The 24,767-nt window shown below is 53.8% G+C and overlaps 1 protein-coding gene across 6 annotated transcripts in view; it reads left to right on the forward strand.

Moving 5' to 3' along the window:
• Positions 1–24,767, forward strand: part of ADAMTS14 (ADAM metallopeptidase with thrombospondin type 1 motif 14) — an 85,589-nt gene that overhangs the window by 47,014 nt on the left and 13,808 nt on the right. For 4 of the 6 annotated variants that reach the window (XM_057505951.1, XM_036928795.2, XM_036928796.2 and 1 more), the window contains 14 exons: positions 2,611–2,694; positions 3,384–3,531; positions 5,702–5,807; positions 7,558–7,701; positions 8,363–8,495; positions 9,936–10,049; positions 10,666–10,814; positions 12,804–12,979; positions 15,104–15,237; positions 15,588–15,711; positions 16,755–16,835; positions 21,011–21,174; positions 22,512–22,680; positions 23,159–23,291. In XM_057505951.1, coding sequence (XP_057361934.1) covers positions 2,611–2,694; positions 3,384–3,531; positions 5,702–5,807; positions 7,558–7,701; positions 8,363–8,495; positions 9,936–10,049; positions 10,666–10,814; positions 12,804–12,979; positions 15,104–15,237; positions 15,588–15,711; positions 16,755–16,835; positions 21,011–21,174; positions 22,512–22,680; positions 23,159–23,291 — 1,859 coding nt within the window. The remainder of the gene's footprint in view (positions 1–2,610; positions 2,695–3,383; positions 3,532–5,701; positions 5,808–7,557; positions 7,702–8,362; positions 8,496–9,935; positions 10,050–10,665; positions 10,815–12,803; positions 12,980–15,103; positions 15,238–15,587; positions 15,712–16,754; positions 16,836–21,010; positions 21,175–22,511; positions 22,681–23,158; positions 23,292–24,767) is intronic. The other 2 variants (XM_036928797.2, XM_036928798.2) reach the window with 2 other exon arrangements.

The following is a 24,767-nucleotide window of genomic DNA, read 5'->3' on the forward strand; positions in this document are numbered from 1 at the left end:
GTCAGTCCCCATGCGATAATATTGACTGTATTCTCTGTGCTATACTTTACATGCCCCTGACTTACTTATTCGTAACTGGAACTTTGCACCTCTTGATCTCCTTCATCCATCTCCCCATCCTCCACCCGCAGGCAACCATCAGTTTGTTTTCTATATCTATGAGTCTGTTTCTGTTTTGTTTTTCTTTATCCATTCAGCTACCAGTGGACACTTAAGTTGCTTCTACAGAGAACTTTGTAATGGCAAGAGCACCCACCTAGAGGTGTGTGAGCTTGGGTTGGGAAATATTCCCTATCACATGGGAGAGGCTGGCCTCAGTTTCCTTGATCACCACCAACCTTGGGTTCCCTTGGTGGCTCCACAAGGCTCCTGCCTTCTTCTTCCCTGCGTCAAGCTTCTGCCCATCTCCTCCTCAGGGCCCATGACCTTCTCAGACCAGGATCATTCTGGCTTCTCCTGTGAGACCTTCCTTACCTCTCCTACCCATCTGTACACCATCTTCCTTTCCTGGGGTGTGGCACATGGGGTCTGTGCCACACAACTTAGTATAAAAGTCACAGGTATCTCAGAGTGGTCCCTTCTGGTGGCATGTCCCTTTCTGCTTGCCCAATATTTACATTTAGGCCAGTTACCTATGAGTGGAAGGTGGCATCAGGCGGCCCCACTCAACACCCCACCGTTTACCTGGGATAAGTCAGGGGCATGCAGGTTGAAGAGGACATTATTTGTTCATGCGTTTAAGCACTTAACTCACATGATGCCTTTGCTCCTGCTGGGGAGGGGAGGCGGGTGGAAGGAAGCCCTGCCACCCGTTGGACTTCCTGTCATTCCCTGTGACAGGGTGGTGGGGGCCTGCTGTCCCACAGCAGGCGCTGGTCTCTGGTCTCAGTTGGGTCCATGAGTGCCAGGTGGGCCCTGGCGGAAGCTGGATGCTGACTGCCCTACAGCCGGCATGCTGCTGGGTCAGGGCAGCTGCCAGCTCTGGGAGAATGGGCTGGGGCTCTGTGGTGCATGCGGCTCCCGCTGCTGCAGCTCTGCGCTGCAGCCTGGCTCTGTCCTTGGCTGGCCTGGGAGCGGCCTCCAGCCCCCTCCTGGTTCCCCCTCCCCGTGGGACTCTCACACAGGTTGGGACAGGAGTCCTTCTGTGGGTTGTAGGCTGGTTACTTTGCTCATGAGCTGAAAGGCACAGAGGGACAAAAGGGGTGAGAAACTCCATCCCATCTCCTGGGAAGCGGGCAGGAGCCAGAGGCTGGCTTCCACTTCTGCCTCCATCACTGACCATGCCCATGGGACTGTCTTCCCGGGTGGCCCACGCATTGTTCCCAGGTGTTGAGTTGGCAGGAGGCGTCCACATGACAGCCTATGACAGCTCCATTCAACAGAAGCAGAAACAGAGGTTCTAAGGAGTTGCCCAGTGTGCCCCAAGCACTGTTGTGCACTGATGCTGCCTTGTTGAGCCAGCCATTCCTCCGCTCAGACAAGTACTTCTTGTCCAGCTAGGGGATTAGTTACGGAACTCATGGCCCATCACGTGAGACATTAAAGATGATGCTTTTAAATATGCAGAATAATGTTTCATGAAACAAGTAAAGTACAAACAGTATATTCAGTATGATTCCAGTTTTGTGAAATGAGCCCTCCCCACCATCATCCCACTATAGGAAGCATATTGACTGTGGTTAACATATATATCTCTGGCTGATTGCAGTATAAGTGATTTAATTTTCTTCTACACTTTTTGTGCTTTCCCAAGTTTTTTAGAGTAAAGTGTTTTATATTCAAAAATAAGTTATTTAAAACAAAAAAGCTGGAGTTGTTCAATGGGGTATCCTTAGGAGATGGATGCTCAGGAGAAGGTGAGCTCCCTGTCCTTGGGGGTGGACAGACAGAGGCTTGTCCATCTGTCATGGACACAGTCCTGGGCTAGTCCTGAACAGAGAAAGGGAGACGGCTGCATTCTTTGATGGGCTGGGCACGCACTGCCCCCCAGGCCCCTGGGCCTATGGGAGAAGGGAGCTCCCCAATGCAGAGCTCCTCCAACCTGACTGTGCCAGAGGTTCTCCACGGACTGTTTTCAAATGAGGTCTGTGACCTGGGAGGTGGCCCAGGACTCTGCATTTCTAACAAGCTCCCAGGAGATGCTGGGTCCAGGCCCCAAGTGCATCCCCTGGGCGGGCCCTGGAGGAGCACCTGGCACTATGAGGCAGGCAGATGAGTCCTGTGGTAGTTGGAGAGGCACCTAAGCAGCTGGTGTTTCTGGAAGGACTTTTTCGAGGTAGGGGAAGATGAGTCTTTGTCAGAGGAGCTAAGTGTGAGACCCGACCCCCTCAAACTGGCCCTGGGGAGAGAGCTCACGGATGGAGTTAGGGGAGCCAGCCTCTGAATCCCAGTTCTGTAACTTGTCAGCTGCACGTCTGTGGGCAGGTCATTTTGCCTGTCTCTGCCTCAGTTTCTTCATCTGTAAAGTAGGGGTAAGAGGCCTGCCCAATAAGGCCATGGTGACGCTGAAATGGGATAGCACATCAGGTACCTGGCCCAGCACCTGTTGGGTAGGAGGCCCTTCATGAACATGTGCCTCCACTAAAGCGGCCTGCCCGTCTGTCCTTACAGGTGGATGAGATTTACCATGATGAGTCCCTGGGGACCCACATTAACATTGCCCTGGTCCGCTTGATCATGGTCGGCTACCGGCAGGTAAACCCCCCTTGTCGGCAGGCAGTTTGGAGGGAGAAGTGGGGGGCGGCATCTAGGAAACATTTTTGCTTCCAGAATCAGGACCCGGAGACCCTTAGAAATGGTAAGTGGAGACTTATGGGTTCTCTCCGACCTAATAAGCAGACAGTCCTGTATTTTCATAGCTAGAGATCTCTCTCCTTGAGAAATTATGGTGAAACTGGGACTTAGTGAGGGGGAGCAACTGAGACAACCTGCCATGGTTGGGCCCTGGGGTCCTGGGCTCTGTAATCTTAGACCGGTTGCTTATTCTCCCCCAAATGGGGTAACAACAGAACTTTCCTCCGGGTCTGTTGTGAAGATTAAATAAGAAAATGAACATAAAGCATAGAGGAAATGCTCAGAACACCACCCTCCTTGCAGGTTAGTTGAGGGTTACAGATAATGTGTGTCAATTTCTCAGCAGACAGGTAGGTGTACCAGCATGGGCGTGGCATATGAACGTTTCCTAAAGTGGGAGGGCTCTGTGCCAGCAGCAGCTGGAGTTGGGATGGCTGGTGACTTTGGGATGGCCGGTGGCTTTGGGACAGGTACTCAAGTCCTGTGGGCCACAGTGTTCTCCTAGGCAAGTGGAAAGGGAGCACCAGGTGTCAGCTGTGGTCTGGGCCTCCGACTGACCTTTATGCTGTTGACGCTTTCTGGCCCCACAGTCTCTGAGCCTGATTGAGCGTGGGAACCCCTCTCGAAGCCTGGAGCAGGTGTGTCGCTGGGCATACTCACAGCAGCGCCAGGACCCTGGCCATGCAGAGCACCATGACCATGTCATCTTCCTTACCCGGCAGAACTTTGGGCCCTCAGGTATGCAAGGCACTGTATTTTCCATGGCCAGGTGTATGCAGCTGCAGAGCAGAGGCCCAGGCTCAGGGCATGGCTCTTTCTGGGGCCACCCTGGGGAGCCTTGAGGGGCCAGGTCCCCTGTCAGCGAAGAGATCCATAGAACTTTGGAGAAAGGATGTGGCTGGACAGGTAGGCAAGCTTTGACATGGTCTCTTGGGGACAGGAGAAGTGAATGGGTCCCTGCTCTGGTCCTTGCTGTCTTGGTTGAACCCACAGGAGGTTGGGAGTGGTCAGGTCTTGGACCCTGTGCCATGTGCTTACCATCCCAGAGCCAGGCTGCCTGAAGCCCCTCACTGATCTTCAAGATGCCTCTGCCCACACTGTATCTGTCTGACCTCACTGCAGGCCACTGGGAACCTAGTGGGGCTCATGTGGATGTCAGCAAGGAAGTCCATTTTCTACCCACACTCCATGCCTCTCTAGCCAGTGCTCCAAGCTCCCTTTGTTGCTCTGGGTTCTCCCAACTGTCAAGTAGGAAAAATGATAGTACGTGTGTTCCTCTATTCCAGGGCTGCTAAGAGGGTGAGGGATGCATAAAATGTCTGAGAGAATGACTATAAGTGCTCTACAAACATATGAAGCTTTGATCACCTCCAGTTTTCCATATGGGGAAACTGAGGCAGAGAGTGGCGAAGAGGCTTTCCCATGTCCACCACAGAGAGGAGACAGATCTGAAACTCAGACTGGATCTCCAGGCTCCAAGTTGAGGACTTTCTAGTTTTTTCTGGTTTGATGCTAGAAGTGAGTCAGGCAGCCATACCTCTACCCAAAGGGTGGAATCCCTAAAGCCCCAAATGTGGACTTGCATACACACAAGGGACACACACATGTATGGGCACATATACACATATGAACAGTACAGATGTGCATGCATACACATGCACAGACACATGTATATACAGACACACTGACATGTGTGCATGCAGACACACTATACATGTAGACACTGTACACATGAACAGACACACAGACACACATATGTGTGTGTTCTTTTACCCCATGGAGAGCAAATCTCAGTCCTTTAGGATAACTGAATCCCCAGAAATCTCCTTCACACCATAGCCTCTCATAATACCCCCTAAAACCATCTCAAATTAAAGAGCATTTTAGCAGTTCTGAAGAGGGGGCTTTTCAGCATTCTGAAGACAGCCTGGTTGGCTGCAGGGCTTGCAGGGAGCACTCCCTATCATCACCCTTCCTGGGAAGTCTTCCCCAGCCCCATCTGCCCTCCAGCCTGTAACTGAGCCCCAGGGGAGGCTGGAAGAAGCCCCTTAGACAGAGGCCTTGCACACAGTATCTGCTGGCAAATGGCCTCCACTTTTGCACCTACATGCCAGCCCCTGCATGGCTGCCCTGAGGCCTGCACAGCAGCGTTTCTGCACCACCATGTGCCCTCCCCACCATAGGCCCTCTCCCCACCTTCGGGGAGTTGTCTCACCTGTCCTCCAGGCCCAGCTCTGTGCCCCCTCATAAGTCATTCCCTGGTCCTCCTCAACCCCTTCATTGACTCCAAATCACCCAATTATATCCCTCTGTGCCCCTTCAACTCTGGCCCTGTGGGCCCATACCTAAGCTGTCCTTCTAACCTCGTGTAAGTGGCACACCCCACCCTCTTGGTGCCACTTACATGTGGCTGTCTCATGGGTGTGCTATCTGCTCTTTCAGTGTGTGTGTGTGTGTGTATGGCAGGGGGCTTGGATTTGATTCCTCTGTTTTCCCCATAGTATCTAACACAGAACCACTCGCTACCCCCACATAAAAAATGTTTAGAACTTGTTTGTTGACTGACCAACTGACTGGCTGGCTGGAGAGACATGGTGTGCAAGCTGGGTGTGCGCAGGCTTGGGCAGGGCGCATTTTGAAATCCCACTGCGTTGCTTAGAGGAGGGGCTGACAAGTACAGGGAAGCTGCAGGCTGAGAGGGAAGCTGTAATGCCTTAGCAGGTGGCGGTGCTGGGCCCTGGGTGCTTTACTGTGGGTGGGCCTTTGCAGAGACCCTCCTTCCTGCAAGGACCCTCTGGCAATGACCAGGTCAGGATGCTCCTGTGGTGGGTGGCCGGGCACAGACCTTGTCGAGTCCCACCTCCCCTCCCCTTGACTTCTCTCTGCCTTCTCTCCTTCTCCCTGGCAGGGTATGCACCTGTCACTGGCATGTGCCACCCCCTGAGAAGCTGTGCCCTCAACCACGAGGATGGCTTCTCCTCGGCCTTCGTGGTGGCCCACGAGACCGGCCACGTGTAAGTGGCGCGAAGAGGGTGGGGTGTGCCCTGAGCTCCGCGGAGTTCCATGTGTGGGAGGCTTTGCCTCAGATTGGACTCCCACCCCAGTGTCCCGGGAGGTGCCAGAGGAGCTGTCTACACAGCAAGGCCCTGCCCTGACGAGGAGAGCCCAGGGCCTGGGCAGCAATTCTTGGCCTGTCTAGGGCCCAGTCCCCAAATCCCAGGGCCATGGAGAGCCAGCTGTGGCCTTGCCCTCCAGCAGGTCAGCAGCACTGTCCCATCACAGGCAGTGGTCTGCCGTCTGGGTGGTCTCTACCCCTCCCTCCCATCCACACCTGTAGGCCCTTCTCAGAGGCACTCCAGCCCTCGGTGGTGCTCAGGGTGGCGCCGAAGCGCTGGGCTGATGCCTTCATAACCAGGTGCACTTCGACTCTGGCCTCAGGCTGGTGGCTGGCTTGCTTATCCTCGGACCTGGATTTTGTTTAGGACGTATTCATTCAACCAGTGTTTCTTAAGCACCTTCTGTGGGCCAGGCCATGTTCTGGGCATGGGGTTACATTGGTGAAAGTTGTGTCAGAAGTTATAAGCTGGAAGAAAGCAAGTAAGCTTATTAGCCAGTGTGTCAGATGGTAACGTGCACATGCCTCTGTCATGCCCCTCGGCCTTGTCTGTCCTCAGGGGCAGAGGTAAAGGACACACTGCCCAGCCGGCCCCCTCCTCAGCCACACACAGAGTGAGGACTGTTTACTACAGGAGGAAGGACACGGGAAGAGGAGTGGGCCCGCCCCAGAGGGTGGGTCCACAGTCCTCTGTCCGCCCTGCCCCTCTCTGCATCTGCCCTGCAGCACAGGAGGCCAGTGCAGTCTCCATCCCAGCTCTGCCCCTCACAGGGGAAGGAGGCACGTCCTCTTTGGGGCAGCAGTTTCCTCATCTGCACCATGAAAGCTGACACCAGGGAAACCTCTGACGTCCTTCCTGCCTCTGAAGCCAGTGGCTCCAAATATTTTGGGGCCAGGAGTTTGTCTTTCTGTGTGTGGGGAGACGGGGTATTACTGTTCACTGAGCAGAGGCTCCTCCCCGGGGAGGGACAAGGTCAAGCTTAGAAGCCCATGTGTCTGTCTAGTGGTCAAGGCCAGAGCCAGCTGCCTGGGAGTACTTAGGAATTTAGAACCTTTAGGCTTTGGCATTAACTACTAACTGTAAAGAGAAAACTTTTACATGTAAAACTATCATTATGGGAGGGGTATAAAGCTCTGTGTTAAGTACCACAGGGTCTTGGAGAAGCTTAAGAGGCTGGCCCACAGGGACTCAGTGAATGAGGTTGAAGTGAAATGAATGACCCCTGCTCTGTGCACTCAAAGGCCTTGAGTCTGCAGGGAAGACAGGGTATCATGTGCAAGTTGTTAAGGGTGGTACAGGTGGCCTCTGCTGTGGGAGGTCAGCCCCCAGGCAAGGTGGCCAGGGAGAGTGTCCTGGGGCAGGTGTGGTGCTTGAGCTTGGCTTGGAGGCTGTGAGGATGTGAGTGGGGCTTGAGGAGAGGGCAGGATGGCAGAATGAGTCTAGGCCCACTGGGGGACAGGGTGGAGCCTCAGCTTCCATCCAGAGGAGTGGTCCTCCCTGCTGCATGGTGGAGAAACTGAGGCCAAAGGCACAGTCTACAGCCTGGTCAGGGCAGCGTCTCCCATTGCTAGCCTGCTTGTGTGTCTTCCTGGGGGTGGGCTCCCTGGGCATGACTCAGGGCTCTTCCGTGTCCTCCCTAACCCTTTAGGCTTGGCATGGAGCATGATGGTCAGGGGAATGACTGTGCAGACGAGACAAGCCTCGGCAGTGTCATGGCGCCCCTGGTGCAGGCTGCCTTCCACCGCTTCCACTGGTCTCGCTGCAGCAAGCTGGAGCTCAGCCGCTATCTCCCGTAAGTCACCCCTGCCCTCTGGGCTGGGGCCGGGCAGCATGTGGCTTGCCACCCCGTCTCCCTCAAGTCATCTCCCCTCCTAACACCATCTCCATTCCAAGTTTTTCTGCTCAGCTCTTGGGACACTAGGGCTGTTGAGGCCCAGAACAGGTGTTAGACTTGGGAGCGCAAGGTCAGGAATGGGCACAGAATGGATTTGGGTGGGGAGGTACAGGCAGAGATACTGTCACCAACCTCGTGCAGCTGCTGGCCAGAGCCCAGTGTATGCTCTGGGTGGTCAGCTGACTTTTCATCTTCCCTTGGTTCAGGAAGCTCTCAAATTGTCTACAAACCAACCCTTCATCTTGGCCATGGCATGGGCCATGGCATGGGCCTTTAACATGGGCAGAAGTGCTATGGTATGAAAGCTACAAACTGAGTTCCTAGCCCCAGTCCTGGGTGCCCTTACCCAGAGGTCCCAGGCACAGTCATTAGTGGAAATGAGGTTCTTCCCGAGAGGGGCTCAGGGCAGCCCGACCTCCCTGAAAGACACAGCGCCAGCACAGGGCAGCAGGGGGCGGATTCCTGCAGGCCTTCTTTGCTTGTCGCACCCCCACCTCTGGGAAGAGAGAACTTGGGAATTCTGCCTCAGCCTTGCTCGCCTCCCTGTTTCCACTGGCAGCTCCTATGACTGCCTCCTTGATGACCCCTTTGCACCCGCCTGGCCTCAGCCCCCCGAGCTGCCCGGCATTGGCTACTCAATGGATGAGCAATGCCGCTTTGACTTCGGCTCTGGATACCACACCTGCTCAGTGGTGAGTTCCCACCAGCCTCTGCCAGCTGGGCACCTGGGCCGTGTCCTTCTGTGACCCAGACTGCTCATTCATAGAGCACCTTCCACACAGCCAGCCAGGTAGCCTGGTGACAAGCCCACAGGCTTAATGCCAGCATTCGTGGGGAGATGCAGGGTAACCAGTGCACCTTCTGCTGCATACCTGCCTCACCCAGTCCCACCGTGTGCAAATGTGTGCAGTGGCTGGAAAATGCTTTAGCTCTGAGATGGGAAAGATGAGTAGCACAGAGAACAGAGAGGGCAGGTGGTCCCTGGGATCCTGGCTGGGTTGGTCACTGGGGGAGCTTACTGCTAGGCAGTCCACGAGTGAGATCAGGCACTGGGCTCTGGCCTGGAAGAAATAGTTGCCACCGTCTGCTCTTCAGGGGTTTGGAAGGCTGTTTGGACTGACTTCCCACCGCAGTGGAATTCTCCTGTGCCTGCACATAAACCTCTCTCCCAAGGCTCAGCTGCTTGCTGCCTGCCACCATGCATAAGGAGAGAGATACAGGAGAGCTTAGCCCATCTCTTCCCTGCAGGACAGGGCAGGGCAAGGAAGACCTTGGGGCCTAGAAATCAGCTAGAGCCACCAAGGAAAGAACGGAACAGTTGCTCACCAGGGCCCAGGCAGAGGCTCTGAGAAGGGGACATGCCAGGACACAGGGCTCTCTGTGCGGTCAGGCCTCAATGACTGGAGTGCCTTAAACCCTCCATGCAGAAATGCAGCTCCAGTTCTGTAGGCTCAGGAGGCCCTGAGTGTGGCCACCATCCCCGCTGCCCAGGCCACACTGGGACATGTGGTCTCTGCTTTGGGTACAGAAAGGAAGCCTGGGATATGGGATTTCAGTGCCCCAGTGCTGTATTTGTAGGACACTCGTCTGGCTGCAGGGGGTGATAGGAGAGGAAAGGAACTGGGGCTTTCCTGGACAATCTGAAACCTAAGGTGACCACCCTCTGGCATGGCTGGGTGAGGTTCAAGGGAGAGGGGAGCCCTGACCTTGTCTGAGTGCTGTGGGGTCTGGGCTGAACTGGCAGCCCCCATCATGCCCCCCACATGCACAGGGCTCAGGGAGTACCAGCAGGTTCAGGCTCCCCAGAACTTCAAACCCTAGTCCCTGCTCAGTGACAAAGTGGCTTCTGCAAAAGCAGGGAGAGACATAAGGAGGGAGACAAAGGGCTGTGGCTGGCTGCCCCACTGGAGAGAAGAGGGGTCACTGGAGGCCACTGGTACGCAGGGCAGGGCCAGGCCTGAGGGTGTGTGGGGCTCTGGCTGGCCGGGCTCCTCCTGCCTCCCTTGCAGTATTCTGTCACCAGCATCCAGCATACCCTCCTCTCTCCATGTCATTGTCCTTTGCCCCCTGGAAAACTTGTCAGAGCTAGAGAGCCAGTCAAGTCCAGTGACCCCATTCCCTTCGCCATGCAGTTCAGGACCTTTGAGCCCTGCAAACAGCTGTGGTGCAGCCACCCTGACAACCCATACTTCTGCAAGACCAAGAAGGGGCCCCCACTGGACGGGACCGAGTGTGCGCCGGGCAAGGTACTCTGTGGCCAGGACCTGCAGCCCGAGTGGCCCTCTTGGGGGCAGGTCCCAGGGGAACCCATGCCTCCTCACCGAGTGTATATAGGAGTGTGTTTGGGGTGGGTACTGAGGACAGGTGTGCGCTCCCTGTGCAGGCAGGCACGCGTGGAGTCCCTCCCATGAGCCCACACCCTTTCTTCTCTCCCACACCACAGTCCTTTGCTTCTGTAGCTTGCAGGGTTTGGCATTATCTCATAGCCCATCCAGCCGGAGTGCTTACTCCACTTCACAGATGAGGAGAGTGAGGCCCAGGCAAATTAAGGAGCTTGTGGAGGTCAAACAGGAAGTGGCAGAGAGAATGAAGGGAAGACCCCAGCTGTCCTGCCTCCTCTCCCCTGCCCACCATGCTGTTTCTCCCACACACGTGTTCTCTCCCCTCCTCCCCAGACCTGTGCTTTCACGTATTTCCTGGTGTGTGTTTGCACCCTCGTGTGTGTGAGCACTAGGGCTTCATTTGTCGGGGGACCTCGTGGCTGGGTCTGAGAGCTCCGAGCTGGTGCTTGGTGGGGCACTCTCCATGGCAGGCTGGCAGAAATGCCTTGAAAGTAACCTCATGCCCTCTGCTCATTCCCAGTGGTGCTTCAAAGGCCACTGCATCTGGAAGTCGCTGGAGCAGACTTATGGCCAGGATGGAGGTTGGAGCTCCTGGACCAAGTTTGGGTCATGTTCACGGTCATGCGGGGGTGGGGTTCGATCCCGCAGCCGAAGCTGTGACAATCCCCCGTGAGTACATTTGGCTGGGATGGCAGGGCAGGGAACCCCCTTCCCTGGGCCTGAGGGGCTTGGAGGGGAAGGCATTTGGTGGGGGTGGGGGGCGCAGGGCACCAGGGGGAAGGACCCCGATGGGTGGCTGGGCATTCTAATGGATGAGGGCCTGGGACTGTTGGGTGGTGCCAGATCACTTCCACCTGAGTCTGACATGGCTTATTGGGTCTGACAACTGAGAATGGGTCTAAACTGGTGATTTTCACACTTCCGTGTGCAGAAGATGCTCAGGAGGGCCTGGGTGGGCCTAGGACTCTGCCAGTTTAACACGCCCTCCCATGACCCTGATCCTCTGGTTTACCTTTGAGAGAACCCTGACTGAAATGCTCAGTAGCCATGTCTTACGAAAAGAAATTCCCCAAGTTTGTTTTCTACCACATGAAGCAAAACTTCCCGTTAATTTTTCTTAACTTACCTCTTTCTAATGCCAACTCTCCCTCATCCTACACCCCCAGTTTCAGCATTCTGGGGGAGAAGTCTGTTTCTCCCTTTTAGTTCCGTCTATGGGGATCCCTTCCCGAGGTTGGGGCTCCTGAGTGCCAGCTCTGTGGCCCCCATCTCCCAAGCTGAAGCAGCCCACTTAGAACAGCTTTGTGAGAGGCAGGGGCTGGTGGGGGTGGCCGTGTGGGTCAGCTGGCTCCAGAAACTAGGGCCTCCGAACCTCTGCGGGCAGCGCCTGGCCCCAGCCCTCACTGAGTGACATGATGGGGTCTGCAGAACGGCAGGGTGCAGGATGGCGGCGGCTCCGGAGTGGCCGTCCTCCGTCTTGCACCCTCAGGACTGAGCCTGCAGGGTCTGTTTACCTCCAGGGACGGGAAGTTCACTGCCTGCTGGAGCAGCCTGTTCCTGTGTCAGATGGCTGTACTGGCCTTTTACAAATACGAGCCCAAATGAACTGGCCTATAACTTCCACCCAATGCGGATATGAAAGCCAGGGTAACAGAAAGGCCTAGTGCTGCCCACTCTGAGTAAACCATCTTCCAGTCATGACGGATAGTTATCCCCTGGATGAAAGCTACAATTTACTGACTGCCTCTGTAATAATAACCGTTTTTATGTTATGAGGCTTAAGTGAAATTAATAAGTGTACCCTCAGTGCCATGCCCAGCATAGATTAAGCTCTATTAAATGGCAGCTGCTGTTATAATTACCGCAGTGTATTGAGCACATTGACCGAGCTAGATGGATGCCAAGCCTTTTGTGCATAAATCCACGTAATTCTCTGATTACCGGTCACCCAATACACATGGATACTTTGTATCATAAATCTTACCTAATCCTCTTTAACAGAGAAGAGAGTAGGGATTGCTTTAAAATACCTCTTCTTGTTTATTCTTCATTAGGTAGGTAACAGAAGAAGTACTGTGTCCCTGCTTTAAAGGGGAAATTAAGGTGCAGCAAGACTAAGGGGCTTTCCCAGGACCCATGTCAGGGTGGGGGAGAGCTTTAGCCAGATCTTCTGATGCCTAATCCAAGTGTCTTTTACTACTCCTTAATTTATTATCTTAAGTGGGAGTGGATATAAATAGGAAGAGTTGAGTCATTTATTGAATGCTTAGTATGTCAGGCCCTGGGTAACAGTTGAAAGAATACACAAAGATGAATGAGACTGATTTCTCTTCCAGCCCAGTTGACAGGGTTAGTTACTCCCATCTTCCCCCTCTCTTCCCCCTTCCTTCCTTTCCCCCACATCCGTACATGCACACACACACACACACACACACACACACACACACAGTGCAATGTGCATGTGCCTGCCCTGTGGAGCAAGAGGGATCTGGAAGGCTCTGAGCTCAGCAACCCCCACAATGGGGGTCCCTCTCCAGTTCATAAGTCAGTGCAAACACTTTTTATGCTGTGAGCCGCCCATGGGGCTGTGTTAGGAGACTGGTCCTCCCCAGCCTTCCCAGCCTCTAAGGTCACAGGATCTCTCTGTGCCTGCCCCAGCCCAGCTTATGGAGGCCGCCTGTGCTCAGGGCCCATGTTCCAGTACCAGGTCTGCAACAGTGAGGAGTGTCCGGGTCCCTTCGAGGACTTTCGGGCCCAGCAGTGTGCAAAGCGCAACTCCTACTACACCCACCAGAACACCAAGCACAGCTGGATGCCCTACGAGCCTGACGATGGTGAGCCAGCCCTGTCCCCCCTCCCACCCCCATATCCTTGCTCATCTGCTGGGTCGCTGCCTTCCCAGGCAGGATCTGCCATGCTGTCAGCAGGATTGCCACATACCTGTGTGCAGGGCTGGCTATGAGTTCCCCTCACTGGCAGGGGTGGAGGCACCATCCTCATCAAAGCCATCCCTGATTTGTATATTTACGATGACTGTTTTCTGCAGATACAAGGAAAATGTCTTGAGCAAGGGACAGTTCACCCAGTGGGGCTGTGGATGCTGGCACAGTCCTGGCTGTTGGGGCTTGTGCCTGTCACACATGTCCTTACCTGTGCGGGAAGGCACTATGCAGGGGCAGGTGCCCCTTGCTCACTCATAATCAATGTGCTGAGGAGCTCTGTCCTATCACATGCCATGTTTTTCAGTTTTACTGTTTGTGCTACCATTGCAGTTAATGAAAATGACTTGGCAGGCAGGATGATGGGAGCCTGTGGGATCCTCACTCTGACCCCCTCCAGGCTGCCCTGACATAGACATAGACATTGGAACTCATGTAGAGGGTCTGAATTTTGGGACCAAGCCCGTGCTAGTGCCTGTCTGTTTGGGGGCATCTCCAGTGAAGGCTCTCGTAGCAGTGGGGAGAAACCAATGACGGGCTAGGTTCGTGGCATCTTAGAGCCCTCAGGCTAGAAGGACCCTTAACAGTCCTCTGAGTCCGTCTCCCCCTGCCAGCCACATTTCCGTGGTTCTTCCATGGACACATGTTCGCCCCCTATCATATAGCTCTTAGCCAGTTAGAATGGCTGGGCCTCTCCTCAGCCCAAGGCCACCACTTTTTGCAGAACCCTCAGTCCTTGACCCAGACAGGCAGGTTGCTGGGCAGCCATGGAAGCCAGCCGTGGGGAGTGGCGGGTCCCCAGAATGGAAGGAACCCAAGCAGAGGGAAGACACTCCCTGCAGGCCTGTTCCAGAGGGGTCTGTGCACCAGTGGGCCAGTGGGCTTCTGAGCTCCCTTCCCACTTGAAGAATGTCATTCCAAATGTGAGCCCAAGGACTGAGGGTTCTGCAAAAAGTGGAGTCCCCCACCCTTGACCCTTGGACCAGGTCCCACCAGGAGTCTGGTTCCTGTGTGTAAAATCCGAAATAGTGTTAGTGGCTGCAGACTTGAGTCCTGAGTGCTGGGGCAAGATGTCACCAGGTGTCCTGGGAACCCAGAAACCAGGAGTGGGGAGCCAGACAGTTCCTTAGAAATTTGGCTGAGGGAGCAGCTTGCTTTGTATGCCTCGCAGATTTATTCAGAGGCAAACCAGCCATCGCAGCTCAGGACAGGGAGAGGCTTTGAGGCCAATGGGGCAGCTGGATTCCCAGGACTTTTAGACAAATTCCAGGAAGTTAGCTAAGTCCCAACCTCCCTTTTTCTAAGAAACAGCAAGTGTTTATATATTCTCCAGAACCTCCTTTTTAGGATATCAATAGCCCTGATAGAGAAGAAAACATTTCATTGTTAGAACCAGACAGGACCTATTATTACCCTTCCTCACTGCTGCTCCATTCTGTAAACCCAAGCACAGACCACTGTTCTGCCTTATGCCTTACGTTCACACAGCCTTCTATCGTTCACACCATCATACGAGTGACTGGTGGAAGGTATGCGGAGGTCAAAGCAGGACTTGAGCCAGACAGCTTATCTTCCTGGCCCTTCCTCTTACTAGAACCTACTCCTTTAGGCTATTGAGAGGTTCACATGAGTTAACTCACAGAAACCATTTAAAATCATACATCTGGAGTATGTAAAGGCTTTGGAAGTATTGGTATATAATAAGTATTTACTGAACTTATTATTATTGTGATTATTATTATTTTAACACTTAATTTGTCTTAATCTGCTATGGTATTTTACCGGTCAGGGATAATAAATAACAAACTGAGGCTCAGAAAGGTTAGATAATTTGCCCAAGGTCACATGGCTGATAAATGATATAGTAGGACTTTTAAGCCCCAGCTCCACACCCAGTGTTCCCCCCACTGCCCAGAGCTGCCCTGGAGCTTCTGGCCTGACCATGCGCTGGTGTCATTCTGGGCCAGCCCACTTTCTCAGAGCCCAACTGGGGGCTGAGCATGGTCTCTTTCTCCACAGATGCCCAGAAGTGTGAGCTGATCTGCCAGTCAGAGGAAACAGGAGACGTGGTCTTCATGAACCAGGTGGTCCATGACGGGACACGCTGCAGCTACCGGGACATGTACAGCATCTGTGCCCGTGGCGAGTGTGTGGTAGGCATGCCCCTCTGGGCCACGCAGCTGCCGCCTGCCCTGGGAGTCTGGAGGGCTGCACTGCCTGCCTCCCCTATTCCTTAGGAAGACAAGCATTGCTTTACCTTCCCACCCATGACACACCTCAGTCCTCAGTATAACCCTGGGAAGCTGGGAAGAGGCTCTTGCCCAGCCCCATTCCAGGGGAGAGGAGTGACCAGGTTTAAGACCTTGCCCATGTCACATGGCAAGTTTGTGGCAGAGCCCCATCCAGGAATGCCTCTCGGTCCAGGGCCCTCTCATGTCTTGGGCACAGGGGTGGTGATGGAGATGTGGGAGCCTCCTCCCACTGACCTCACCTCTGGTCTCAGCCCGTCGGCTGTGACAAGGAGGTAGGGTCCATGAAGACAGATGACAAGTGTGGAGTCTGTGGCGGTGACAACTCCCACTGCAGGACTGTGAAGGGGACGCTGGGCAAGGCCTCCAAGCAGGCAGGTGAGCAGGCTGGGCCTGGGGGGACAATCAGGAGTGGCTGGGTCCCAAGAGTCCCTAGAGTCCCTGATTCTGGCCCAGCAGGGTCCCTGGGGCCTGAGCCATCCCTCAGGTGAGGGACCTCAAGACCCTCCTTCCTTGAGCTGGGCTACCATTCAGGGCGAGGAGAAGGGGCCCTAGAACCTATCTCTAGACCTTCCCAGGCATCCCCAGGCTGGTGAGTCAGAAGCTGCAGCTGGTCACCTTGTCTTCCAGGCATGCTTCTGCCTAAATTTGGGCCAGGAGCTCAGAACATTTCCTGCTAGGCAATGTGTTGTGATAGCAGCTCAGCCATCTCTTTGGCCCTGAGGCAGTTAGTGGGAGCAGAGTCCGATAGGTCTGAAGATATGGCCCAGACTGGACTAGTAATTTTAATTTTCTCTTTCTTTTCTTTTCTTTTTTTAAGCCTGGGGTGCCTCCTACTTTGAACTCCTGGTAACTTTGAATTCCTTGACTTCTTTCCCCACCTCCAATCTGGCCACATTTGCTGTTGAATAGGGCTGGATATTGGTCCTTTACACTTTAGTATGAACTAGATCCATTTCCCTTTTGGGAATGTCCCAGCTTTGCCTCACCTTTCCTTATAAGGGGGAAGTTGGTGGCTGTGTGAAAAGTTGGTTTCCAGGCCTCAAACTGAGAAGGCTATAGAAGCCCAGGGCAGCCATGCTGGACCTTCATGGCCTATTTCATCTAAATCCCTAATGGTGTGAGAAGAAAGGGGGCAGGAAAAGTCAGGAGAGAAGAGGAGGGTCAAGAAAGTGGGAAGTAATAGCAATAAACACACACACAGAGCCCCTTGGAGCTTATAGAGGATTTGAAGCAAAAACATCTCATTTGATCCTCTCAGCATCTGTAATAGAGCAGTGGAGAAGGGTCCATTCTTCTGTTACAGATGAGGACACTGATAGTCCTGGGTACCTGCTGGGGGGGGGATTATGGGCATTACCAGGCAGTGGGGCCACCAGCTCAGGATGCTCACAGTTTTTCTGGACCCTCCTCTGTGGCAGGAGCTCTCAAACTGGTACAGATCCCAGCGGGTGCCAGGCACATCCAAATTGAGGAGCTGGAGAAGGTCCCCCACCACATTGGTGAGTGCTGGGGTTCTGCGAGAGAGGCGGCCAGGCCCCGAGACCTGCCCTCAGGTGTCGCGGAGCTGGGAAAACAGAGACAGGATTCTAATGTGCAGGGGGATTTTATAATTTGAATAATAACAGAGAACCCTTTTTTATTTTTATTTTTTTACTTATGTTGAATAGGCAACCTGTTCCATGGTTCAAATTTTAGAAGGGGATCTAGGGAAGATTTCCCCTCCCACCCCTGTCCCCCAAGAGTAGTTTCCTTCTCCATGGGCAACCACTGTTAATTTCTTGTGCATGTAGATACCTTTTAAAGGAAAACCATTTTCATAGAATGTATCAGGCAGCTTTTGCTGTATAAGATACCATCCCCAAACTTGGTGGTTTCAGATAATATGTGTTTGTTAGTTTACAGTTCTGTGGATCATTGGTTGGGGTTGGGCTCAGCTGGGTGTTTCTGCTACTCATCCACCTGGACTTACTTATATAAATACTGTCATCCGGTAGCTCTTTAGGGACCTGTTTGGTACTGGAAGTCTCCTGCAGTCATGGGGATGACAGGGCCATGTCCCCAGCAGGCTAGCCCAGGATTATGCACATGGTGTCTGCACGTGGTTCTCAGGAATGGCAAGAGCAATAAACCCCAGTGTGCAAGCATATATCAAGTCTCCTTTTGTCACGCTTCCTAGCGTCCCACTGGCCCTAGCAAGTCTCATGGCCAAGCCCAGACTCAAGGGGGAGAAAAAGACCATCTGTTGATGGGAAATGTGGTAAAGCCACAGTACAAAGGCACATGCACACAGGAATAGGAGCCATTTTTGCAGTTTACCACATGGACCCTTAAATCATTCTTACCATAGTGACACTTAAACACATAGTTACTTAACTAGATGCCTACTCTTTATACTTCGCACTCATCCAACTATAAGCTGATAGTTTCTAAATTACAGCCCTCAAATAAATCATAACATTCAAATTAAGAACAGAAATGGAATGGGAGAGATGTCTATGTGTGTTTGCTTTGTTCTCCTTTTGCTGTAACTAAATTGGCTGTTGAGAAATGACCATATCCAGAACAGGCAAACCCATAGAGACAGAAAGGAGACTGGTGGTTGTCAGGAGCTGGAAGGAGTGGGGAGTGGGGAGAGATGGTAAATCGGTCTCAGATTTCCTCTGGGGGCAACGAAAGTATCTTGGAATTAGTGGTAATGACTGCATAATCCTTGAATTGCACTTTCAAAGGCTGAACTGTATGGTGTGTGAATTATATCTCAATTTAAAACACATAAGCATGGTTTGGAGCAGGGTCCTGGTGGGCAGAAGGCTGCTGTCCACATGCTGGGCAGTGGCTGGCTTCTCTCACATTTGTCTGTGATCAAACCCCTTACAGAGGGCATGTGGGCTATGATGTCACTGAGCCTTAGCACGTCTCGGATGCACCTCCTACTTATTATGTCCACCAAGTCACACTGCTTGTCACCAACTTGTCATAAACACAAACAGAAGACATAGCATTTCTGGGCAGGCTTATGTATTACAAAAATTTTGACACTCATGTTTTTTAGGTTATCCTCACAATAATACAAGAAAACCTGTTCAAGTCTCATGAAGAACTTGCATTCCCTGAAGAATGCATTAGCACAGCCATAATTGATTCCTAACCTGCTCTGGAAGGCATCTGTGAGGGTTTAGTCCAAATAGACCAAAGGCACAAGGGGAAACTGAGGGTACACACAGGGTCTTGTGTGTACCCTGATTCACCCAGGGGGTGAGCCAGTAGGGACCCAGGTCTCCGAGTCCCATAGCCTTGCCAGCCACACTGCCCTGACAGGGGTTGTGAGTTTAGAGGGCTTTGGCTCAGCCAACTCCCTGCTCACTTGCCTGTTTGGCTCTGGTGAATTAGGCAGGAAGAGGGACCAGGGGAGGGAAGAAGGCAAGGACAGAGGGTCATTTACTCCAAGAAGAGGGTGGAGCTCGCAGACACTCCTTCTGTGCACCCCTATAGATGGTCCATAATATTAGCAGTCCCTTGGGCTGCCCTGGCCATGTGTGTGCACATGTGTGTGTGTGTGTGTGTGTGTGTGTGTGTGTGTGTGTGTGTGTGTGTGTGTGTGTGTGTATGCACACATGTCTTCGACCGTCTCCAGAAATCTAGCTCCTTGGTCCTCTGGAGGTGGGGTGGGCTCCTGGCACCCAGCGCAGGCTCAGCGCAGGCACTCTCACCAGTGTGCTTACTGGTGAGTTTCCTGAAGGTTAGGGCTCTCCAGGGGCCTGGGCAGGGAGGGACATGGAACGGAGACCTTATGTTGGCATGGGTTGTGTGATAGTGTGTGTGTGAGGTGCACAGCGGGCCCTCAGGACAAAGGGGTGTGTGTGTGTGTGTGTGTGTGTGTGTGTGTGTGCGTGTGTGCCTGACAGGGTGGGTGCTCCCCGGAGAAGCTCAGAACAGGTGGCAGCCTTGGCAGTGAGGACCGAAGCCCTGTCCAAACTTGTCAGGCTTTCCTGGAATTTCAGATATTGTCTGTTTGAAAGGCAAGAAAGAGGAGAGAAGTCAGGCTATTGGTATCTCCCATGTGCTGGGCCTTGAGCTGCACTTCTTAGTCAGAGTCTCATTTAAGCCTATTAATCTGTGAAGGGTCTTTATCCCATTTTGTAGTTGAGGAAACTGAGGCTACAAGAGGTTAAGATTGTTGCTCAAGGTACAGAGTGGGTCAGTGGGAGGGTCAGGACCCAGAGTGAGGCCTGGATGTGCAGGGTCCATGCTGAGTCCTGGAATGCGGCACGTGCAGCCAGGACAGGGCTGGTGGCTGCTGCGAGGTGCGGGAGCAGGCTGCGTTGGGGGAAGATGTGAGGCTGGCCTGGCCTGAGGAGCCACCCAGCTGGAGCCTAGAGGATCTCGCCATTCTCAGGGCCAAGAGAGGTCAGACGCGAGGGGCATCTCTCCTCCTCCTGCTCAGCGCAAAGGCCAGTCCTCCAGGGAGCTGGGCCAGTAGCCCTCTGTGTATCCCAGCCCTTCTCAGGCCTCTGAGTTCCCACCTGGATTAATATAGCACTAGCCTCAGCACATGTGTGAGGATCCCACCGAGGCAGTGAGCAGAGTGACCAGCGCCTGGTTAGTGCCCTGAATCGTTGGCTCTTATACTACAGTCATGGGCTCTTATACTGTAGTCATACTACCCCCGGGCTCCGGAGCCTCTGCCCTCCCCGCCTGGCTGAGGGGCTCCACGCTGAGGCTTCAGACCTTCCCCAACCCCTGCTGCATCCAGGGTGGCCAAGGCCATGACTCTGGGGTCTGTGCTGGGGTCTGTACCCACACACCTCCCACCCACCTCTTGCCATTCAGTAACAAGTTGGCTTTGTTTAAGTCTCTTGAAGTTACTCACTGACTGGAACTTTAAGGGGTAGAAATTTACAGGTATTTTTTAAACTCCCATGCCATGCCAGGCCCTGTGCTGGGCCAGGGACACCGAGATGGGGGAGAGGTGCTGACAGGCTGTGGGAGAGACAGGAGATCTGTAGCCACAGCAGTGCCAAGTCAGGCTCTGTTCTAATGGCGGTAATAATGCCGACCATTTGTTAAGTGCCCACTGCATGCCATGCGCTCTGTCTAGTTCCTTACATGAATGAGCTCTTTAATTGTCCCCAAAGCCCCCTGGTGGGGTAGGTGGGAGTGGGGTACTGTGATTATCCTCAGAGGTCAGCAGCCCTGAGAGCCAGGTATAATTATCATTCCCATCTACAAATAAGGAACTGAAGCAGCACAGGAAGGCTAAGTAATTTCTCCAGATCAGTCTAACCCCAGAGCTTGTTTAAGGGTTTAAGAACTCTATACTCTGTTATAGACATTTTAGGGAGGGCACTCCCTGAGGACTGGGCAATCGAAGAAGGCTTCCTGGAGGAGTGGAGAATTATGTTGAGCCTTAAATACAGGTGGATATTAGTCAGGCAAGAAGAAGGGAAGACAGTGAATGTGAGAGGAATGATGTGAACCTGGGTCCAGAGGCAGGGACGCTGTGTGGGGACAGTGTGGGGACCTATCTGACCTGAAGGGCTCAGGTGGGAAGGAGTGACAGGTAGACCGGGAGCCTGAGGAGTGCACTGGGAAGGCCTTGAAGTCTCTGAGGAGGCCTGGCTCATGCTCCTGTGAAGGGGAATAGAAATCTGTGTGACCCTCTCCCCATGGCCAGCGGTGAAGAACCAGGTCACAGGCAGCTTCATCCTCAACCCCAAGGGCAAGGAAGTGACGGGCCGGACTTTCGCTGCAATGGGCCTGGAGTGGGAGTACGCAGTGGAGGACGCCAAGGAGAGCCTCAAGACCAGTGGGCCCCTGCCTGAGGCCGTCGCTGTCCTGGTGAGCCCCCACCCTGCCCGGTGGCCCCTGCCCACCCTCCTTGCTATCCCAGCCCAGTCCCCCTAGCTCACTGTCAGCTGCCAAGCCAGCACAGGCCTGGTGAACCTGCTCCTGTTCCAGTGTCTTCAGGAACCTGGGTAAGCTCCTTCCACTGTGGTTAATGACTGGCAGGATGGCAAGTGAGGAGAGAAACAGAAACAGTGCCTCCCTGTCAGACTAGAGATACCACACACAGGGAGTCTGTTCTCCCTAGTGCAGGGTCAGAAACAGAGCCTGAGAGGAGCGGGAAGGACCTGGGTTGGTTCCCCCATCATCCTGGCATCATCTAGTGTCCCTTTGTATTATGGTATTGCCAACAAGTGAGTCTAGGAGTGGCTTCCCACTGCCTGTAGGGTAACTGACCTGGGGGAACCATCTAGCACCACCAGCCTCCTAAGAGAGAGACAGGGCCACTGTCTGGGCTGGGGCCCACCTCTGCCCATAAGCGCTCTTCCTAGACCATAGCCCAGGTCCTGTGGAGCAGGGATTCCAAACTCAGGAGACCAGACCAGGAGGGCCTCTGTCTGCATCACCCCCAGCACCGGCTGGTCGGTCCTAGTGCTGCCCTCACTAGTCAGGGAGATTCTGGAGGGCAGGAGCCTGTTGGTATCAGCATATTAATTCAATCAAACATGTATTTTCTATTCAGTCTATTTTTATTGACCACCTATATACCTATGGCCACCTGATTTTCAGTGAGGATGCCAAGACCATTCAATGGGGAAGAATCTCTTCACGTCATGGTGCTGGGACAGTTGGATATCCACACCCCTACCTCACGCCATATACAAAAATCAGCTCAAAATAGATGAAAGATCTAAATACAAGAGCTAAACCGAACTCTTAGAGGAAATAGAGGGATAAATCTCATGATCTTCAATTCTTAGATATAACACCAAAAGCATGAGCAACAAAATTTAAAAATATCAAGAAAGTGGGAAGATAACCTAAACAAAATGGGAAGAAAGATTTGCAATCATGTAGCTGATAAGAGTCTATGTTATAGTCCCTCTTCTAAGGCAGCCAGGCAGTGTGAATGCCCTAGTGAGCAGGACTGACAGACATGGTTCCTGCCTTAGAACTTAGGTCTGTGGAGGGAAAATCACTGATGGACACCAAGGCTGTTCTTGGGCCTGGAACACAGTAGGTGCTCAGCCTGAGTTTGTTGCATGGTTGCTAGTCTGAATGACCTCCCCAGGCTGTGCTGGGCACTGAACCCCCATCCTCCCCTTCCCACCCTCCCCTGGCCTTACTTCTTTGTTCCCCAGTCCTGTGCCACTTCCTCTGTCTCCCCTCAGGTGCTCCCCCCAAAAGAGGGTGGTCCCCGCAGCAGCCTGGCCTATAAGTACATCATCCATGAGGACTTGCTGCCACTTATTGGGAGCAACAATGTGCTTCTGGAAGAGACGGACACCTATGAGTGGGCACTTAAGAGCTGGGCCCCCTGCACCAAGCCATGTGGAGGAGGTACTGGCCCACCCGACCACCCAGCTGCCTTGTGAGAGCAGCCCAGGGCCTCGAGGAGGAGCAGAAGTGGCTGGGGAGCGAGCGGCACTGTCTCCACTTGACGTGTCCCCAGCTCATGCCTCAGTTTCTCCTTGAATATCTCTGGGATGTGGTAGCCTGACTGGGCAGGGCCTTTAGGCTGGGGCTGGGGTTGCTAGAGCAGTATCTGGACCAGGGTCTATGCCCTGTCAGGACCCATCAGCTACTCAGACAGACAGCCGTCCAGAGCCACATCCCTACCCGCACTGCATCAAGGAAACATGAGATGAGCTGGTCAAGGAAGTCTTCCTCAGAAAGTGACTTGGGCAGGAGGGGACACAAAGGCACAGGGTGGGGCCGGATGGGCTGTCAAGGCTCTCTCAAGCGTATTGTCCCTGAGGCCCCGGGTGGGGCAGTGGAGCCCTGGCAGGACGAGGCCCATGGCAGCCTGCCCCCACAGGTATCCAGTTCACCAAATATGGCTGCCGGCGCCGCCGAGACCACCACATGGTACAGCGGCACCTGTGCGACCACAGCAAGAGGCCCAAGCCCATCCGCCGGCGCTGCAACCAGCACCCATGTGCTCAGCCTGTGTGAGTGCTCCTGGGGGCGGGGGGCGGAGCCTGAGCCCACGCCTGGGGCAGTCACAGGCCTCTCTGGGCCTTGGTCCCAGGAGCAGGGGCTGCTGGGCCTGCTTCCCCCAGCACTGGAGCATGGAGGCCCACAGCGCCTGCAGCCACGACTCCCTGAGCAGAGGGCACCCATGGCAGACTTGCCCATCTGCCCCCTTTGGGGTTTCTGATTAAGTTCCACTCCAAGAAGGAAGATGCTTCCTCTGTCTGCCCCTCCCAGCAGTCTTTTACAGATGCGGAAACCGAGGCCCAGTCTGGGGACACAGCTTTCCCTCGGTGATCCAGGGGTCATAGAGATGAAGTGGATTTCAGTGCTTTCAGTGAAGTTCTAGGTCCCCATCCAGGCCGCCATCCACCAGCTCCTCTCAGCTATCATCTGGGGCCCAGGGACGCGGCCTGGCCTGCCAGCCCCCAACCGTGGTCTAGCCCCTGACTGCGATTCCCTAGCCTGAGGGTTCAGATTCTCATGGCCACAAGCCATGTTCTGGGGGTTATTTAGAGGGGCTTCTGCAAGAGGAAAGAGCTGTGACTTGTGGAGGATTTGAGGTCTGGCCTCTGAGTCTGCAGCAGAGCCTGCCCAGCACCTCCTCAGCCTCTTCAAGGCTTCTCTAGTGGTAGTGGCCCCAGGCAGAGAGCTGGGTGCATCCTCCTTCCCCCCGCAGGAGTCCTCCCAGGGGTGCCTAACCCAGCAGCTCTGCTCGTCAGGCGGGAAGCTGGCGACCTGCACTGAAGCCCACTGTGGCCTCCCTGTGCCCCACCCGGCCGTGAGCCCCAGCCCCTCAGCCCTCTCTGCTTCTTTCACTTACTTTATGCTGCTAACAGGCCACTTTCCCCACAAACGTCTGTGATTACAGAGCATGTGGTGCTGCCTCTGCTGTGAGCCCAGGCAGGTCACCCCTCCCCAGCTTGTCTCCTCATCTGTAAAATGCCAAGTGAAGTTTGGGGGCTTTTTGTCTTTTAAAGGAATTTGTTGGCTGAAAGAGCCCTGGTTTACTAAAAGTTGCCCCAGGAAGCTGAGAAGGGAGAGGGGGTTGGGGCTGCCACCCCCTCTGCTCCACCAGAGCAGTTTTGCTTTTGTTAACTCATCCAGCGGGCATCTGCTTAAGGTGCTGTTAGTTTCTCTGTGGCTAAAAGACGCTTAGAGGCCAGCAGCTTAGCTGATCACTACCGAAGTTCTGCGGGTGCTGACGGTGATAGTACTAGTGTCCGCATTTATTACTGCTTACTGCATGCTATGCACTCTGCCAAGTGTTTTCCATATATAGGTCTGTTAATTGTCCCCAAGAGCCTTAGCAGAGGGGGTTTTATATTCAAGCCACTTGCATCTGTTTTGTGCACTGCCCTGTCTCAGCACCTAGGACAGTGCCTGCAAACCTAGACACTAAAGAAGTATTTTTGAGGTGTTGAAAGAATCTGATGTAAAGATGGGGTAACAGA

This window comes from Manis pentadactyla, chromosome 8, assembly GCF_030020395.1.
Source record: "Manis pentadactyla isolate mManPen7 chromosome 8, mManPen7.hap1, whole genome shotgun sequence".
In the NCBI taxonomy this organism is placed as follows: Eukaryota; Metazoa; Chordata; class Mammalia; order Pholidota; family Manidae; genus Manis; species Manis pentadactyla.